Here is a 19,341-nt window from a genome sequence, read left to right on the forward strand (position 1 = left end):
CAGGGGCAGACATTTGGGATGATAACGCCAATGTAGTTATGCTAAGCCAGGTTGGACAAGAGGCCTTGTAGCAGCTGAGGTAACCTAGAGTTCAGGCCAGTTTTTACCCCCAGAGCAGGAAGCCTGCTGGGTTTCCTTGCATACTTTGCTGCTGGTGTTTTTTCTTCCCTCATGTTGTGTTGACATCCAGGACATATGAAGAACTCTGTAATCATTGGAGGCAACAAAACCCCCACTGCAAAGACAATGTAGTCTTTAAAATTAGTTCTTTTTCTCCCCTCCACCAACAATATAAAGCAGAGGAGGTTGTTCTGAACTGCAATTCCTAGTCCTGATTCTTAAGCTCTGGTAAAAGGCTTCAGTCATTAATATTGGGTATTTTTGTATGCATAGCCAATTACTGCGGAAATGTGGACATCCTGCAAAAGTTTAAGAGTTCAGGTAATTTCCATAATACCTTCTTGGACAGATCTGGATTTCAAATTTAAGTAGATACATTCTTTTAATGTCTAAATACAGCATTTGATAATGAGTGCACTTTAATCCTTTTTCCCCCCCTGAAATTTAGTGATTATTAACTGTTTTTAACTCCTTTACTTAAAACTAATGTAGGCTGTTGTTTTTGTGAACAGAAATTTAATAGTCAGTATCACTGATGGAGCATTTTCAGAACATGAAATTATGACTCTCGGGCGCTATTACAGTGTGAGAGATGAATATGAAATGGACCTTCACGTCCTCCTTGAAGTGACTCAAGAACAACTAAAGAAAAATAACTTCGAGAATTTTGAACAACTGTCTGCGGTGCTTATATACAATGACCGTGAGAAGTAAGTTTACTCTATTTATCCGAAGCTGTTATTTGGGAAGCTCTTCTTGTAAACCTACCTACTTTCTGTTTGCTGCTGAGCAAATGATATATTGCAGCCAAAGGATATTATTTGTAATGTTAAACCTCTCTCAGCGCTTGACAGTAGGCAAGAAAAGGATAGCCTTTTTGTCTCTTTTTCATTTTGTTTGTGGATTTTTTATTATAGCTGCTGTACTGAACATTGTGACATAATCAAATGTCTGTTCACAGGCAAAACACAGTATTTTAAATCAAAGAGGAGAAATAGTGATTTAAGGGGAAAAAGAAAGGATTTGTAGCTGGTTCTTTATATGACTCATTTGCCCTTTTTGTTCTCTGATGTCACAGATAAAGAATCACAGAGAATCACTAAGTACCTCAGCGTGGGGGAGACAGGCCACCATGTGCCCTTCAAGTTTCTCAGCTTTATAATAGTGAAACTTCATAAAACCTTGTTTTCTTTACTTCTAGCCTGACATTCCTCATGTGTTTTCCTATTCACAGCAACATTCACTTGAAGTAAATCTGGAAAATACCTAATGTACACTTCTTCTCCTCTCTTCCTGTTTGTGTAGGTGTGGAGTGCTGCCTCATGAGATGTGCAGGACTATTTGCAAGTCCTTTAAGTTGCCACTGGCTGATGATGATCTGCAAGCTTTACTGACCATGTAAGTTAAAGGCAGATCGTATGACCTGCGCATATGGGTGCAAATCAATGCTAAATATCTACTGCAGATACAGTTCTTAAGAATTTGTCATTTGTATAATATTAATCATTTCACGATGCTGACTTTGTCCCTATACACATGTGGACTTTCCTATTTATAGAATATTTATAATCAACTGATGTGCATCCATGTTAGCAACTTTTCTTCATTTTATCTGGCACGGTAGATCATGCAGTTTTTTGCCAGAGTTCTGTGGAATTAGTCTGATGGGAATCAGCTACTAATACTTATTAATGAGGTTCACCTTTTTGCATTAGTTTTTCCTGTGTATATGCAAGGTAAAACCAATGATTTTATGAAAGCACATTATGTGAGTGTTAAGCAACATTCCAGGATGAATACAATGAAATGTCCTTGAATCAAGTAGGCAGCATCAGTAGTAAATAAAAGTGGTTTGCTTCTCCTATTAATCTCACTTGAAACATAATTTATTGTAAATTTTAAAAAAGAAAATGAGTATTAGCATGGTTTTGGTATTTTTCCAGAGCACATTTAATTATTTTGAGACAAATTGCTTGGCTAGCTCTATTAATGGAGTAGAAGTGAAAAGAACTAGTATTCAGTGCTCTTGTATTAAAGGCTAGAGTTCAGAGTAACCTATGGTGTTCTGAACACTCATGCCATGTTGAGTTTGGTTTTCATGGCCGGATTTTCTGGTAATAGGTTTAAATGCATGCTCATTGGTCTCTTCTTTGCCTTGTGGGAAATCATTAAATGTTTTGACTGTGCCTTCATACTGCATTAAAAGCAGGAGCAGGTCTTGTCTTCTGTCATGTTTAGATGCTTTCAGGTAGATATGCTTCTTGATTTCAGGATGAATTGCAAACTAAGCATCTGGATTTAACAAATAATGAAAAGACTCTTGTCAGGCGGAAATGTGGAATCCATTTTAATAAAGCATCTTCATACTGCAGTCAAGATTTCCAACTTAAATCAGTATCAACAAGACTGCTTTAAGAAGCCTAAGGGGCTATTTTTCACAAAGACCCCATTTCCAGACCAAAAAATTTCAGAATAGTTTCCTGCAGTAGCCAGATAGACGACTTTGGCAATTTGTTTGCCATTCATCACTTCTGACACTTAGGTTACAAGCATTAGTCATCAGAAGCATGTCTGAATTTTAGCATTAATCTGAAACTCATTTTTTAGAACTCCCACTAAACTGCCCAACATAAAAAGTGTTGGAGGACAATTGACATCCTGTACTAGGGCAAGGGGTTCTCATAGTTTCCATTGCATAAAGGCTGAAATTAAATAGATGCACAGACAAGGGTCTGGAGGTTTCCTTTATGTACTAACTCAAGGCTGATGAAAAACAGACAAGCCTGACACAACATAGACTCTAGAGATGTGTTTATTGTTTGTGAATTTGTACCAGGGAAAGCTTTTGTGAGATGAACCTCTTCTCTCCTGAAGAGTCTTGGTGTAGGCAGTTAAAAAGAAAAAACCCGGTAGACTGTAATAAAGATTAGAGATAAGCTTAGAAGACAAGGAGAAGGCTGAGGACTGGATTTCACCCAGCTTTAGTCAGGTAACCGTGAGAGTTGAATTAGGATTCAGCCGCTGTAGGTTCTTTTTGTAGGCAGTGGATGAGGAGAGTGTTATCTCCTCAGCCTGTGAAAGAGCTGGATTTCTAAATTACCATCCATTTTTCTTTGTTTCTAAAGGGGCTGTGACCAGCCTGTATTGCAGATTTCTGTCTGAGAAAGGTAGATGGTGTGAAGCTAGGCCTCAGAAATCAGTGTGAGAAGTACTTCATATGTTAGAGTGCCATGTGTAATGCCAGTTCTAAGTTACAATGTCAACTGCTTTGAAAGATGGCAGTTCATGTGGTGAGTCACTGCGCTGCAGGTAAGAAGGAAGATTGACACATTCTTAATAATGTGTGCAGTTGGCACTGCTTGGTAAGTTTATTGTTTCATGAGGATGCAGACTCAGGGGAAGGATTTTTTTTGAAGGCTGTTTAATAGGAGTTAATTTCCAGTGATCTGGCAATCAAAGAGTAGAGGCAGCTGAATGAGATTTAGACTTTACCCTTCCTTTCCTCTTGCTAGTTTTATTCAAGACTAAAGAATCACGAAACAGGAAGTTTTATTGTTAATGAAGAACAGTCTCACTCCTGGGGAGTATATATAGTTCAGTGTGGGCAAAGTTTGTCAGCAATATTATTTCCCTAGTTTTTTTTTTTTTTGGATGAGGAGGCATGTCATTTTGGGTCTGATGTTTCTGAAACAAGTGGTGGTGGTCATCCTACTGTGTGCATCTGTCTTTATGAAGGAAGAAAGTACTACAATAAAAACTGTTGGATTGATTCCCACAAAATCAGTATATATAGCTAATGTACTAGCCAGACCCTATTCAGCTATAAAATGATGCTAGACAATGTGATCAGATAATAGTTGAAGACTGAAGCTTTATGTTTATTCAGCTTTGCTATCTGAGATTAGGTGGCAAAGAATTTCTGTAGGACTTAATTGTTCTGGTTTTCCATTTTGAAAGGTAATACTCTTAAAATATTTATTATTTACGTTTGTAAATTATACTGCAATGATCTGTCACTTATTAAAAGCATGGGATGGGACTAGAAGTTACTGTCTAATTTTGTGGTAACCTCCAGATGACCCAAGACTTGTTTACTGTACCCAAAGACCATTCAATTTCCCGAGTGTAGGGAGAATTAGCACAAAGGCTGAGGTTTCGTAAGACCCTTTCTTATTGTCTGTCTAGAGTAAACTTGTATTTTTAATTGTGGGATGGTGAAATAGTAGGATTTAGGTACCCAACAATGTGCCCATTTTTCCAATTTGCCTGAGCTGGCTTATTAAAAAGTATTTTCTTTCTCCATCAGCATCTCCAACTAGCTTCTCAGTTAGTTTTTTAATCACAGGGCAATACAGACTTTTAATCACAACGTATTAAGCAATGCAGATGGTACACAATTGTTTCTGCCAGAAAACTACAGTAGTCATTATAAACATTTCTTTAAAGTTATGCAGGCATAATGAACAGTTATAGTTTGTTTAATAAATAAATGTTACTAAAGTGCTTAAGTAATGAATTTAGGGTTTTTTTCCTGTTATTTTTATTTACTGCAACATTAAATGTATGCTAACAAGGACTTAAAAAGATGCAGTCCTTCCTCAGAGGATATAGAAACAGCTGGCAGATAAGGAAAGAAAAAATGAAGGGAAGAAAGAATGGGTGACAAGTTTACAAGTATTACATGTTGATTGTTCCACATTAATTCAGTTGTTAAGTGTATGTCCTGATTTCTTAAAATATGTCTTTTAATTTCTGTTAAAAGTGGCTGTGTAGTTCTTCAGCTCTCCACAATACCAGGGTCAGATTGTTGGACTCTGGGGCAGGGCTTATTGTTTTGAAAAAGCGAATCTCTGGTGTCTCAGGTAGCAGTGCCAGATAACAATGGGCCCCCTACACGGTCATCCCAGTTCTCAAGTCATTAACAGGCCAGGCCACTCCTGCCTGCTCAGCTTCTCCCTGGCTTGTGGCTGGGTAATAATATTTTACCTAGTTGCCTAGCTGTAATGTTTTTTAAGGGATGACCTATTTCTTTCAGGAAGCAAACCCTCTTTTCCTGCTACAGCAAGAGTCCTGGTAGCAGGAGCAAGATTGGAAATGGTCACAGGATCTTTCTCCTGCACTCTGTCTTCTGCTTGTTACCTTTGATGCCTGAGACTCCCTATGGCATTTGTGGGGAAAAGACTCTCTAGCATTAATATTTGGATCTCTTAAAAGAAATTATTTCTGTTATTCGGTATGCTGAGGAACTGATGGTTCAATTTATAGTTGTTCAAGATGTGAACAAATGTATGCAAAAGGTGGTAGCCATTACTTAATTCGTACTGATCAGCTGCATAGACTTGTTTGTGCTTGCTGTTTTAAATCTTTTCATATGAGCAGTTTATGGCAATTTAGGTGTATAGCTGTGTTACACAGAGACTATCAGGCTGAAGAATCCCAACCTTTTCTGTAAGGTTAAAGCAGCATGATGCTTCTCCTCTATTATTATCAGATTAACTTCTTAATAAAAGTTATTCAAAACTAAAGAACTAAAAAAACTCTGCATGTACATTAACTTTTCACATGAATGTTTGGGTTACAGATTTCTTGATGGGAAAGAAAAAATATTTGTAAGAAAATAGCCTTTACTCTCCAAAGCATCCTCAGAAATGGTCATAATGTAATTTAACCAGACTTTTCACATATCTGGAGTATTTAATTATGAATATATATTTTAGAAGCAGAAAAGTGTGGTGGTTTCTATAATGTCAAAGAACAAAAAAAGCTCTGCAAACTATGATTGGGATGGGGGGAATGACTTTCATAGTCTAATATCACATGCATTGGTTAAGTCATAGGGCAAAACTGAAGAGAAGTATGGTTTCAAGAGATCTTTGTTGCATCTTCTTGATAAGACAAATCTAATTTCCTTCCCTGAGAAGCACTGTCAGTTTCAGTCATTAACTGCAGCCACTGAAATGTATGACATCTCTGTCCTAATAATGCACAAATTGATAACATCTCTTCAGTCCATCTGGATACTCTGTGCCAAATTGCGAGTGTGTGCTTTTAGTAGATTGATACAATAAGTCGCAGCAGGAAAGAGATCTAAACTGTAGATTTTTTTTTTTCTTTCTGAATTATTGTAGACTAATATTTTAAGCTGCTTTCTGTAGCATATATGGGATTTAGGAATCCCGTTTCCTCTGCCCATGTTAAAATCTTTGATTATAGTTAACTTCATGCCCATGTTGTCATTTCAGTCTGTTAGTGCTGTCACATCACAGGACTTTTGTCCTGGTTAATGTTTGTCGAAAGAAAAAGCAATGCTTTCCTTGACTTAATTACCTCAACATAGTTTAAGTAGTTACACACCTTCACTTGTTCTTTATTTAAAAATCCTGCTTATACACCTCTGCATCTTGGCAGTAGACTTAATCTTTTAACTTTTCTCAATGAACAAAAGATAAATACATGTATAGTAAAAGAAAAAAATAATTGTCATGATAATTCTGAAATTCATAATGTGTGTGCCATAGGTTTTTTTCCAAGAGAAATAAGCTTTTATATTGTCTTGTTACTTCTAATGCGAAACTCTTTTTTTCTTTTCCCAATTGCCACCTGCAAAAAACCTGAAACAATCAAGAACCCCGTAGAAGTGGGAATGATAATTTTCTTGTATATTGGATATATTCCCCAAAAGTAAGGCTTTACGAAAACGTTAACTTGTGTGTGAGCTATAATAAAGAAGCAAGCTGTCATAGGCAGGTATCTCGTGGCAGTCTTTCAGGCTTCTCTTTAATACTAGTAACAGTAGCATTCTTTTCTGACTTTGATTTCATCTTCAGTATAACTCATTGTACTTAACATTCCAGTTTATCGCTAACATCTCTGTTTATGGCTTTCAGTATATTTTATTATTATCTCTCCTGCTGACTATTAAATGAAAAGTGTGGGGGGAGGAGGAGAGGATGAGTTGCAGTTTATTTCAGTTTATTTGTGCCACTAGACTTATTTCTCCTCTTCTCCGGTATTGTTTTCCAAGTTTGTGCTATAAATTCTCCCTTTAAGTACCTTCATGCTTAATTTTACCAGAACCCTCTGCAGTGATTGAAGGGTTTTGAGGCCCATGTTTTGTGCAGTGCTAGTTCTTTAAGAACAAGATAAAATGATTTTCTAAAAGACTTGTTTCCTGGAGATGATCTTGCTCCTGTGCAGTAGTATTTGTCTCACCAGTTTACAGGGCAGAATTGTTTAACCTGATGTTTCATACCAAAGAATAGGTATTTAGTCTTGCTAGTTTGAATGTATATCCATGGACCCCAGTGAAGCACAGACACTTCCAGGGTGTACTTATATACCTAAACCAGGTCACTTTTATATGTAGGTAGTGTTAGGTGAGAAAGATGTCGTTCACAGAAGCTGCTAGTACAGTATTTATAGCAGAGCAGTTCAGCTGTTCAGTTCAAGAACGATGTGCATGGTAGCTTCAGCTTGTGGATATCTTTCAAGCATTTGAGTAGTCCCACTGAAACAACAGTGATTCCCAAGTGCTTAATCACCAAAGTGTTTTGCTGAATTGAGGACTTTTTTTCTGAAGCTACTTCATCCAAATCAACAGCAGAAGGATGACGTGGCTTATAAATCTGCTCCTGTGGAGTTTATTAGTGCAGGGTAATGATTTTAGAAATTTGAGGGAGGGAGACAGCATGTCCCACGTGTACTTGTAGACCTTAGCTGGCAGCATATATATCTTCATGCATTTAGGGGACCCTCATAACTGACACAAATACATATTTATTCCATAGAAATAGAGAACAATGCCATAAACCAACTACCAAATGACAAGGCTTGTGATTTTTAAATCTGGCTGTTATTTGATAGGTTAGAGAGCTATGTGTTTGTCAATTGTAAATTGATCTCATGGTGTGTGCAAACAGCATTTTTGAAGGATTGCTTATTTTCAGGAAGTGACTGTAGAAGCCATATAAAGCAGGTCAGTTGTGTTATAGCACAGGTGTCTCATATCATTCTACCTGTTTCTTTTCTACACAAAGGAATCATATGTTGATCATCCCAACTCTATGCTTGCCATCAGTTGCGAGATCAGTGTTGGAAAAGGTTGGGCAATGCTTCAACAATAAAATGAAATTAGTTGAAATGTAATAAACCTTAAAGTAGTTGAATTCTACTATGACAGACATTAAGGTGTAAGAATATGGAATAGAATGTATGATACAGAAGTCCTGACAGTTTGGTAGTGTTTTTCTGTACTCCTGCCAGTGTTTGGTAATAAAGGAGCAAAAAGTTATTATCCAAAAAGTAATGTATTAGTATGCTGTAGATTTTGTTAAAAATTTCCTTTAACCTTGAGTTGTCTTATGGATATTCTGCTTAGGTTTGAAGATGACCATAAGCAAGTGGAATATAAAAAGTTTGTGGATGGGCTGAACTGGAGAAAGAATCAAATCTCTGCTTTCCAGATGGTAAAGGTTCCTCTCAAGGTAAAACCAGTGCATCTGTGCAAAGGAACAGTACAGTACATTGATATAATTTCTCCAACTTTAATGTAAGTGCTTTATCCAATGGAGACCGCAAGAGTTTTCATATTTGTGTATTTGTGCCTGTTTTCTTCACGTAATTAATTTTTTTCTGGGAGGTTTAGGATGAAGCAGAGAAGTCAAACAGGGACCAGGAGCCCTGTAACATCCCTACGGCTAATAGGTGTCACATCTCTGTGACATTTTTCTAGAAGAAAAAAAAGGAAAGGGGAAACAGATGTATTTGTCCATGAAGAATGGATGTGAATATCGCTTCACCCACAAATATCACTGTCACACGTCAAATGATCTGTTCACTTGCTGAGATAGTCAGGAAGTACTTTAAACTCCGCTGACAGTGCAGAAAATAGCTATGTATTTTTTATAACTCCACAGAAACTTGTACATAATACACCACATCACTGGTAGGTGTACAGCAAGAGCAGTATTGATGGATCAACTTTGTATATCTCCACCAGCCTGCTACTTAGGATAAATAAAAATGCGGTATCAACAAACTGTAGAGATTGATCTGATCTTCCATCTTGTGCCGCGTGGAACATTTAAAAATAGATGGTGCATAAGGCAATTATGCTCATTTTAAAAAACTTTGTAACAGATAAATCTGAAGCCCTTCTGCCAACACGTAGTTTTGCTGTTCTGGCCTAGCCGATGTGTTGCTATGCTTGTACAGAATGTGTTTGATTGTATTCAGACCGTTTAGAAACATAACATTCCTTTAAATTCAAGTTCAATGGTGACAGAGTTTAAACCAATATTCCTCGAGTTCTGTGCTATTAGCCTGACTCCTCTCTCTTACTTGGCTTACCGGCTCTTTCTTCTGTAGCATCTCAAACTGTCGGTGATGTCTAATGAGGGCCGAATGCTGCTGGTTTGCTCTGCTTTCCATGGTGGTTTATTTTTCACTTTATCATTGAGAAGAATTTTTCCATCTTGTACAGATAAAATCAAAGCCCTTCCATGTGTTTTATACAGCAGTCCTGTGGTTCAAAGTGTGCATTAGGTTTTGTTCAGTGGGTATTCTTTTGTTTTTACAGAAGAATTCTGTGCTTAAGTTATAACTCAATATTTAAACAGTGACTGCTCTCAGGAGATTGTGTCGGGATAAAAGGCCTCATGAGCCTCAGTACCACAGAAACAAAAAGAAGGTCAGAGCCTGTGCCTGGAGGATTTTTGTCTTGAAGATGGTGCTGTTAAGCTCTGTACCAAAAAGCAAGGGTGAAAGAAACAGAGGTACAGATACACTTGCTGTTGAATGGGTTTGAACGTGTTGTTTTTTTTTTTTTCCACTCGCAGAATGGCTTACCTAGCCATTGAGCATGATCTGATTTCTGGCAGGTGAGGGAAGGAGATGGCTCCTGTGGGGTGAAGGTGAGCTGCAAGTGGTGGTGGAACCAAGAGGCAGCCTTCACAAGTTGAAGGTGTGGAGGAAAAAGTGCTTGTGAAACAAGCAGGAGGTTGAAGTGGACATTTGTAGTGAAACGTGTTCTGGTCAGCATAAGAACTGAGGTTTTGGTTGAATATGAAGATGATGTTATCTTTGCTTGGAGGAAAGCCAGTGGATGGGCTTTCTGGGAGTGACTAATGCCCAAGAGCCCCAGTTGAGAATGGTATGTGGAGTTAGGGGAGGAAGGTTACAGCTGAAATCAAAAAGGAAGAAAGAGTATCAATAGAAAATATAATCAATCGTCATCATGCTGGGATAATCGGTTCCTCATCAGCTCCAAAGCCTTGCTGTAACTGTTATATAGTGCTGTTTTTAATGAACTGCACCCAAATTGGTGCCAGTATAGTTTACTGGGTTTTACTGACTTTATTATTTTGTTAGTTATCTGCAATACCTAGGCTATCTTTGGTACAGTACAGGAATATTTTAATGGAGAGATCAATATGAAATGGAAAAAATCAGAGAAAGGAAGGGATTTAAATCTTGTTCAACTTTAGAATCCAATTGGCATTCTGTTTGTGGCTTATCATGAATTAAAGCAATATTTTGGGGCTACAGTACCTGTATTTGACAGATAGATTTCAACAACAGAGTTGTTCTGGTTTAGCTGACTTTTTTCTTCTTTATCTCTATCTCATATTTTGTATGATTTTTGGTGTTGAGACATAGATGACTTGCAAGACTTTGAAGTATAAGTGTCTTTAGAAAATATAGCATTATTTAATTTGAAAATATCTGCAAAAGGGATAATGATAGAAAATATTTTTAATAAAATATTCTGCAAGATTGATTAAAATGTGCATATAGTAATCTTTTAAGAGTATATGCTATATAAAGGTCCACTTTTTTCACAGATTTGTATGTGGAGATGAAACAGCTCATTCAATCTTAGGTTGACCAGCTTTTAATTATTCTTGTTTTCAATATTATATTCTGAGATATTCTCTGGGTTACTAATTTCAGAATGAAGATGGCTGGAGCAGACAACCACCATCCCTTCCTGTGAAAAGGATCAACTACTTACTACTTCTGGATGATCTGTTTGGCAAAGAAGAGTAATCTGATCTGTGCAAGACACTGCTTTTGGATTAGTGTTTCGGCTCCAAAGCTTACTTAGATACTGAAAACATGCCTTGTAAAACAAAAAAATCAGATATAGGTTTTATTGTGTTTAATTTCTTATTCCAACATAGATGTATACTTTGTGTGGTTTTGTAACTCCTAAATCAACAGTACTCTTTCATACTTATACAAGCATAATTAAAACTCTATCCTCTAATCTTTCTATCTGATTATATGGGGAACTTACAAGTATTGAGAAGTCTTTGAGTCAAACAGAGCAAAACTTGACTGACCCTGCTTTGTTCTGCAAACAAGGGTCGTTGGATGACTTCTTAAAATATTAGGTCGGACTATATTAGCACAATAAGGTAATTCCATTCAAATTGCCTCTCTTGCTCTTTAGCTTATATCTGTGTGTTTGCTATATCCCTGTGGTGATGCTTAAGTACTATTTGTGTCAAAGTTTGTTATTTTATGGAGGAAATACTATCATGGTTTTAGCACAGTATAAAGTTGCTCTGGTATCAGAGATAATTATAGCCTTCCAATGTAGAAGTAAATATTTCGCAGGCACAGAAGCTATCAGTTCTTGCTTTTTGTTTTAAATCTGACTTGGATTAGTAGCCACCCAGGTTTACTTGGGTGAGCTGTGTATGAAGAGAAGGTGTTTCAGTACGATTTTAGTGTGCAGCTTTCTTGCAGTAGCACTGTACTTGGCTTTTGAAAATTAATTGATGCCTTTCTCTTTGCTCAAGATCACGACGACTAAATGGAGTTCCTGTTAGCATTTTTGTGTCTGTTTAAACTTATGCCAGCTCAACGCCATGATTAGATCTGAGTTTACTTCATGCTGTTGTGAGAGAAGTAATTACCCGAGTTTAAAGAATGGAAGAGCTGAGTTGAAGCGTGGAGCTGACTCATCCATGGCGATTCCACAGGGGAAGGGGAAGAGATGTGAGCCAGCGCACCTCTGCCAGTGGCTGAGAAAGTCACACATTCAGTAGACTGAGAACCTCGCGCTTTCTGTAATCCAAAATTGCGATTCAGGGAGCAAGTGTTTGATTTAGAAGGGTGAAAATTCAATGTATCTAAATCCCCAAACTGAGGGAAAGACGATAGTTCAAAGAATAACTTAATTCAGTAAATCTGTATCTTTTTGGAAACTTGGAGATCCCTTTTCAAATAACGATTCCATTTAGAAATACCTTGCTGCACTTTTGCATGATAGTGTAAATGAAATTTTTTATTGTATGTCTTCTCTCTAGGCCCCCCAGCTCCTGAGAAGAAATTCTCTTCTCTCCATATGGCAAAATATCAAGCTTTTGGCAGCTTTTTACCTTTTTTTTTGTCAGCAAAAAAAGGACTTGAGGCAAAGCATAATTATGTGTGCTGCTGCTACTTAGGAAGATGTTTGCAATAAAATGGGTAAGTGATGGTCTGTGTCCAGAGGGTCAAAAAGAAAACTGTAAAAACTTGTTAAATTGCTCCAAGTTGTAGACAAGACTATGCACTGCTTTTTGATCCAAAAGAGGAAAATGGTTTCTTACATGACAAGAAAAATGTCTGACCGTGGAGATAGTGTTAGGAGCCAAAACGATAGTAACTTGCGTTTGAAGCCATTCTGATGAAAGCTGAAATTTTTCAAAACATGCCCCCAAGACTGATCTTGATACTTGAAATGAATGCAGTTGCCCTTGTAAATTTTTAATGTTCCCCAGACTTCAGAAGGATATATTTCAGTTGTGGAAATCTTGTACAGCTGAGGGTTTCCGAGAAATGTTGACTCTGAACATTTAGAACTTCCCAAGTAGCTTTTAGAGATGGGAAGTTCACTTTAGTTTTATTTTCCTTTATAGGACAAAGAGGAGCCTCTTTTCAGCAAAAAAACCCAATTAGTACAAGAAATATAATTTCTTATCATTTCATGTGGAACCCTGTGTATAGGTCTGGTCAATCATGGTCTGGTCATGGCCAAGAAAGGTGACTGCAAACTGGAACTAGTGCAAAGGAGAACTAGAAAAGTGACCAAGAGAATGGAGATAAGAAAGGAGATTAAAGGACCTTGGTTTATTTAGTGAAATAAAATGAAGTCTCAGAGAGAATATAACTGCTCTCTGTAAATACATTATGGCGAGGCGAGGAAAATAATCTATTTCAGTTAAGAACATTGGTAGTCTAAGAACAAATGGGTATAATTTGCCACGAATAAATTTAAATTGGACAAAAGGTGGTTTCTCACTTCTAAAACAATGAGGGTCTCAACAGCCTTCCAAGACTAAAGTACTCAGTTTTAAGGTTGAGATGGGTCATCTGATGACAGTAATTTTAGGAAGTTTATTAATACCCTTCTGAATTATTATTGTCACTTCTGTTTCTCCTCTTTTCCCAAGCACCTTGCATAACCCTGATGAGCACAAAAGGATCTCATACAGGCAGGGTAGACAGGGCCTGAAAAATATTTTCAGTGCTTGTCACTGTGCTTACAATGTGTCATATGCTGTGGTCTGATGTGTTATAAACACTTTTCACCAGGTTTTGTTTTTTACAAGCAGCAGTGCTTCCAGAAGGGAAAGCCCTAGCCAATGAGCAGTCCAATAATACTCTTTGTATAATGTGACTTACAGCATATGCTGCCCAGAATATTTCAACCTCTCCTCTAATCCTGCCACCAGCTTCTTCTCTCTTTTCACATTGCTGATGAGGGGCCTGAATGAAGACAATACCACAAGATTATGTTTCAAGATGGCAGGAGGCCACAGCTTTAAAGCACGCATGGCATAAAGGGGAAGGCAGCCCTCACAGTTGCCATTAATCTCAGCTCTCGATCTCTGCAGGGGAGCCAAAGATATCTTCTTTCCACAAGTATCTGTGCTGTCCATGGCAGGAGTGAAGAGATTCACATTACAGTACCGGCTCCCCATCTCGCTGCTGGGGTCCGCTGCGTGTTCAGTGTTAATTTTTATTTCCTCAGCTTGGCATTTGAGAATAAGAGGCTTCAAGTTCCCTGGAATAGCTGCTGCTGCAGGCAAATGGTAGGCTGCAAACAGCAAAGAGGACCAGTCCTCGTGTGCAGGTGTGCTGGTTAGCTCATGGCCTCACATCAGCTTCTGCTCCTGTCCCGTTCGGAGTGCCCGCTCTGGTCAGTGGCAGATGGGCCCTTTCAAACATGGGAGCCACAAGCAGCCATAGAAAATCTGTGGGCAAAAATGAAGTTCCTCACCAGGCAATACCTTCCTGTCTCCTGCCCATCATACAGGCATCTACTGTGGTTTTCTAGACAGAGGCGTATGTACCAACATCAGGCAGATATTTGTCTACATAAATGAAAAGATGCTGAAGTCCTCCTCCTGCATTTGTCCCTCGTGCTGATGTGAGTTGATCTTACTTCGTGGCAGGAAAGCTTTTCACAGAAAAAGCTTGGGCTCAGTTCACTCCTATGTCTGCTCTCTCTGTCTTGTCCTTTTAGCCCAGGAGACATTTCTGCTTCCCAAAGGTGAACTTTCTGTGGGGAAACTGGAGAGATCCCAATTCCACAATAACCAAAATATTGGATGTTTTCAGTCACTTGACAGCATTCGGAGACCCACAGTCCATATATCATTAATAGTAAGTCACTGGTCTCTTGCTTGCTGGACCCTTCTATGTATTCCTGTGGTTAGAGACATGGAACTAATCATTAGAAGAATTATCCAGTTCTTAACATCGTGTAGTCATACACAGGTTATTCAGTGACATGGAGGGAAACATTAGTTCTTCAAGCAATGATGTCCTGTACCCTCAGTAACTTACCCGTTGCATATTTACTTGCAGCATTTCTTCCTCTTCGAGGTGGCTTAGCCAGCAAGCCCCAGTACAATGAGAAAGACAAAACAGCAGCATGTTTGTGAAGAGGTTACAGTATCAGGAGGAAAAAATACCACAATCTGAGCTCAGTCAGAGTTTAAAAATTATTTTTAGGTTTTAGAGGGCAGTATAGATAACATTTGAGAGAAAACTATCTTGAAAGAAGATTTTATTTATTTTTTTTAAGTTACTGTTTGCTCTGAATTAATTTCTTCTTGTTGTTTGTTTCGGGTGGTGATTCAGACCCAGTCAGAAGCAGCACTCATGTTTTAAGCAATGGTCAAACAAACCAGATAGAGGTGTGGTGGGAAGTCCATGTCCCTACCAGTTTCGGATGTAAAGTTTAAAACCAATGAGGGAGCATAACCAAGACGAGGAAGGAAGTTAATATAGATATAATATATTAAGGTTATAGATTGATTATATAAACTCTTTCTCTGCACAGTTGGTCATTTCTGAATCATCTGGAAGTTTCTTCTGGTATGTATTACAAAAAAATAAACTAGCTATCCTCATCTGCCCTTCACCCTAGTCATCTCTCCTCTTTGCTCTCCTCTTTTGTCAGGCTAGTTTCATATTAAGAACTATGCACAAAGAGCAGTAAAGGAGTGGATTCACAAACATCTCTAATCTGATGCAGATCCCTGGCAAGCAGCATGGTGGGATGATGTGTAACAACAAAAATTCATTGTATCACCTAACAGTACTTGAGAGAGCTCCCACTTACAAAGGCAAATCTGTCAGAAGAACGGCATTGTCTTGAAAGACAAGAGGAAGACCTTTTGCAGAGCTGCTGTGGCGCAGGTGGGATGCAGCCTCCTCTAAATTAGCATGAGGTTTATGGGTGAGACTTCTGTCCCTTGCCTTCAGGTGTCTACAGTGCAGATGTCTGCACCTGCGCTAGCTCTCTGGATCCCTTCCTTGCTGATGGAAGGGCGATGAGCACTTCTAGGGAGTGACTAGCCTCCAGGAATATCTACAGGAGGCTTGTTACCTGTATGCTGCCCGTCCCTCTGCACTGACTGTGAAAGAATTTAAAACAACCAGCTAAATGTAGATGTTGGCGTTGCTGTCAGGTGAGATGAAGCCCACGCTTGGGGTCCATCAGCAATGCTAGAGGAGCACTGAGGTCAAGCATGGTGACCACTTGGCTGCTCCCACCCTCACTGCAGGTTGTGGCCACACTGCAGTGAGTACGGTACGTACAGGAAGGGTTGAGCTTCAGCCAGCTGTGGGTAGTCCAGATTGAGCTGGGCAGACCAGACAGAGGAGAACATGTGTCCATGCTATGTGCTGAATGTGCATATGATGCCTCTCTTGGGGTGTTCTGGAGCTTAAGCTGAGCAGAGACTCGGCACCATGCTTAGCAAGTGGACCTGACTGTCCTCAGTGAGCTTGACTCAGGCTCTGGCCAGTGGGTCTTGGTCAAGTTTCACTCTAGCTAGGTAAACGAGAAAACCTGAGTTGATTTAAATGGAAGTATAATTTCTCTTGGTAGAGCTCTCTGAGAATCTAATTTAGCAAATTATTGAAGCATATGCATAAGGCTGTCCCTTTTGCACAGAGCCACTTGAGTGTGTGCAGGCGGCTTGCTAAAATCTGTCAAATGAAGCACTGGTAGAAATGCTTTCCTGACAAAGAGGAATTCCTAATTTGAGGCATTTAGGAATTAAATCATTGTAATAAAAAAACCCACCACACGAGAAGGTAGCAGTGAAAGGAGGTAATATAGAATTGTCTGGACATGTTTATACAGGCTATATATTGTGTGTTGTTACTGTAATTCTTCTGCAATATAAGCTAGCAATTAGCAATTAAATTCCCATTATGGGATCATGTTGGTAATTGAGATAAACTGTAAGTGTGTAACTGTTTTAAACCTTTCTTTTAACTAACCCAAATACTGTAGTACTTATATAATTTAGAGATAATATCCCCATTAGTAGAGTTTATGACTCAATAAACAGCTCCCACAAGTTCATAAAAGCCAAAACCGTAAACACCAGGACTATTAATGCAATAGAAATTCTGTGCCTCCCTCTTTTCTTGGTGGTCTAGATAGAGCAAAGGGAAATGCTATCTCAGAAAAAAAACATTTATTCTGGCTATATAAATATAAATGAATTGTCTTAAAACCCATCTGGAAATTTCCTTTCCTCCCCATGTCCCAGGTGGTCTGGCAACAGTGATGCATTCTGCTTTTGTCTGCAGGCAAGAGCAAGAGCTCCCATTTGAAAGCATTTACATAAAAGGATTGCATGTAAAAGCGCTGGTGGTATCCTTACCCTGCCTCTCCCTTCTGGACAAATGGGAACAAAATCTTCTCTAGAGTTGGGTTTCAGTGTACTTTTCTATTATTATTATTATTGTTTAAAGGAAAAGCTTTATTGAAGTGTCTGGACTTCACAGTTTTTGAACCTCTCTGCTGCTGGCATTTTTTCCCCATTTTGACAGCTAAATGAATTTTAGGGAAGAGCATCTGCTTGCCTGGAGGTTAATACAAGCAGAGCTTTTGTAGCTCAAGCCTCTTTCCATTTGGAGCCGAGGGAAGTGATTAATTAAGCCATTTGCAACAAAAAATGATCCCTTTCCTTTGTCCAAAAGAGCTTTATTTTGCAGTGTGGTAGGGTGCCATTCTGCTTAGCAAATCATTGTGCAATGAACCACCTCAATCTGGCCACTTACTTTGCTGCTGAAGGACATTTCTTCCTGTGTTGTTTCAATCATATTGTTTGAGTTCACCAAAATGCAGGAAGTTTTTGTCATCGCTAGCTGGCTGGGTTCACATGGATGTGAAAAGCTGGAGGGCAAAACAGAGGCACTGCTCTTGCCCTCCCTCTCCCCATAGGTAACTCATCCTGGGACAAAACACACTGTTTTCATTTGTCTTGCTGTTCCATCGTGTCTTCTGTTCTTGCCACTTTTGTGTGAGAGTTTGTTTCCAGAGTAAGCATCTCAAGTGGCTGTTGGGATTCATCTCTATCACCTCGCCGCTGCTGGATTCCTGACCTTTACGCCTACGAGGGAGTTTGGCCTTTAGGACCCCAGGAAAGGCAGAAACTCAGACATTTTGTTCCACAGAAGCGTGTTAAGTAGTAAGCAAATACAGTCTCTCTTGGGCTTCATGCCATTTGCGTTTCTCTGGCCTTCCTGAAGTTTTAAGTTTCCATAACAATGGTATCAAACAGGGAGGTGCTCCCTTGGGAATGTGCCTGCCCACTCACTCTCGCCCCACATGTAACACTCGCTCCGTGAAGTTTCACAGCCTCGCAGCAGGTTCAGAGATGCCCCTTTTGATTCCCTGTTGGCAACCACATAATGAAGACAACCCAAGACCTGAAGCAAATCAAATATTCAAATTAGAAAGACTCAGTGTCTTAACGAAGCAGAATTCCTTTTAGGAGGCAAACAATCATGAAGGACCTGAACTGTCACTGCTGAGGTCCCAACAGTTTCACCATTGATTTTTGTGAGAACAAGGTTTGGCTTTACTTTCTGGGAAAAGGCAATTGTTTTACTGCTTTCCTACCCTTGCACACGAAATCCTCAACTCATCTCATGGTAGTCCACATGCTTCAGCTGCAGCAGCCAGGTCCTAGGACTGGGTCAGATCCTGCCAGATTCCAGCTCAAAATGCAGTATTGCAGTTAGGTAGATATGGGGGTCTGTGACGGATGCACTCCACCCTTTAACCAAACTAGCAGTAGTTCAGTACAGGGTCTAAAGGAGGTAAAGACCTAAGCCATAACTGGGCCAAGAACTTATCTAGTTTCAACCTGTTCTCTGAAAACCCACAAAGGAGCAGAATGACACAGTGAGCATCGATGCATATGAGCTTGGAATACCAATCATGTGATTAACACATGAATAGCAGGTGGCTTTTCCAAGACTCATTTATCAAGGAACAAAGAAAGTTGTGGGTACAAGGAGTCTCATGCTTACCTTTCCCATCGCATGTAATTTGACTACAAGCCAACCATAAATATGACAGCCTAAGGGAACCTTCTTTGAGCTCTCCCGGCTAAGCAGCCTGGCTGCGTGGTGGCGATCTCCCCTTGAGCTGGGATGCCTCTCAGTGTTGCTCCTCGAGGCAGAGACACCTTTCATCAACAGCGGATCTTTGGTAAGCAACCGATATCACTCATAACCTTGTATTATGGTAAATTTGATTTGTGTCATGGTAACTTCTTGATTTTTGTCTTGATAACTTTGAATCTGCCTTGGTAGTTTTCAATCATTGTTAGCATAATTGTGCAGTACAGTAATATAGTGAACCTTGCCGTTGGGCTTTAAGTGGCACTTTTACAACATCGGATTTCAATAAAAATC

General features: G+C 39.1%; 1 protein-coding gene across 1 annotated transcript in view; it reads left to right on the forward strand.

Annotated features, from left to right (window-relative positions):
* The window catches only part of LOC104164046 (EF-hand domain-containing family member C2-like), a gene marked incomplete at its 5' end in the record, with an annotated part of 26,306 nt that extends 15,140 nt beyond the window's left edge, over positions 1 to 11,166 (forward strand). Inside the window, 4 exons of the mRNA XM_009703260.1 lie at positions 633 to 830; positions 1,426 to 1,518; positions 8,498 to 8,603; positions 11,071 to 11,166. Of these exons, the coding sequence (XP_009701562.1) occupies positions 633 to 830; positions 1,426 to 1,518; positions 8,498 to 8,603; positions 11,071 to 11,166 (493 nt within the window). The remainder of the gene's footprint in view (positions 1 to 632; positions 831 to 1,425; positions 1,519 to 8,497; positions 8,604 to 11,070) is intronic.
* Between the last annotated feature and the right edge of the window lie 8,175 nt (positions 11,167 to 19,341).

This window comes from Cariama cristata, unplaced genomic scaffold (genome assembly GCF_000690535.1).
Source record: "Cariama cristata isolate BGI_N322 unplaced genomic scaffold, ASM69053v1 scaffold1227, whole genome shotgun sequence".
Classification (NCBI taxonomy): domain Eukaryota; kingdom Metazoa; phylum Chordata; class Aves; order Cariamiformes; family Cariamidae; genus Cariama; species Cariama cristata.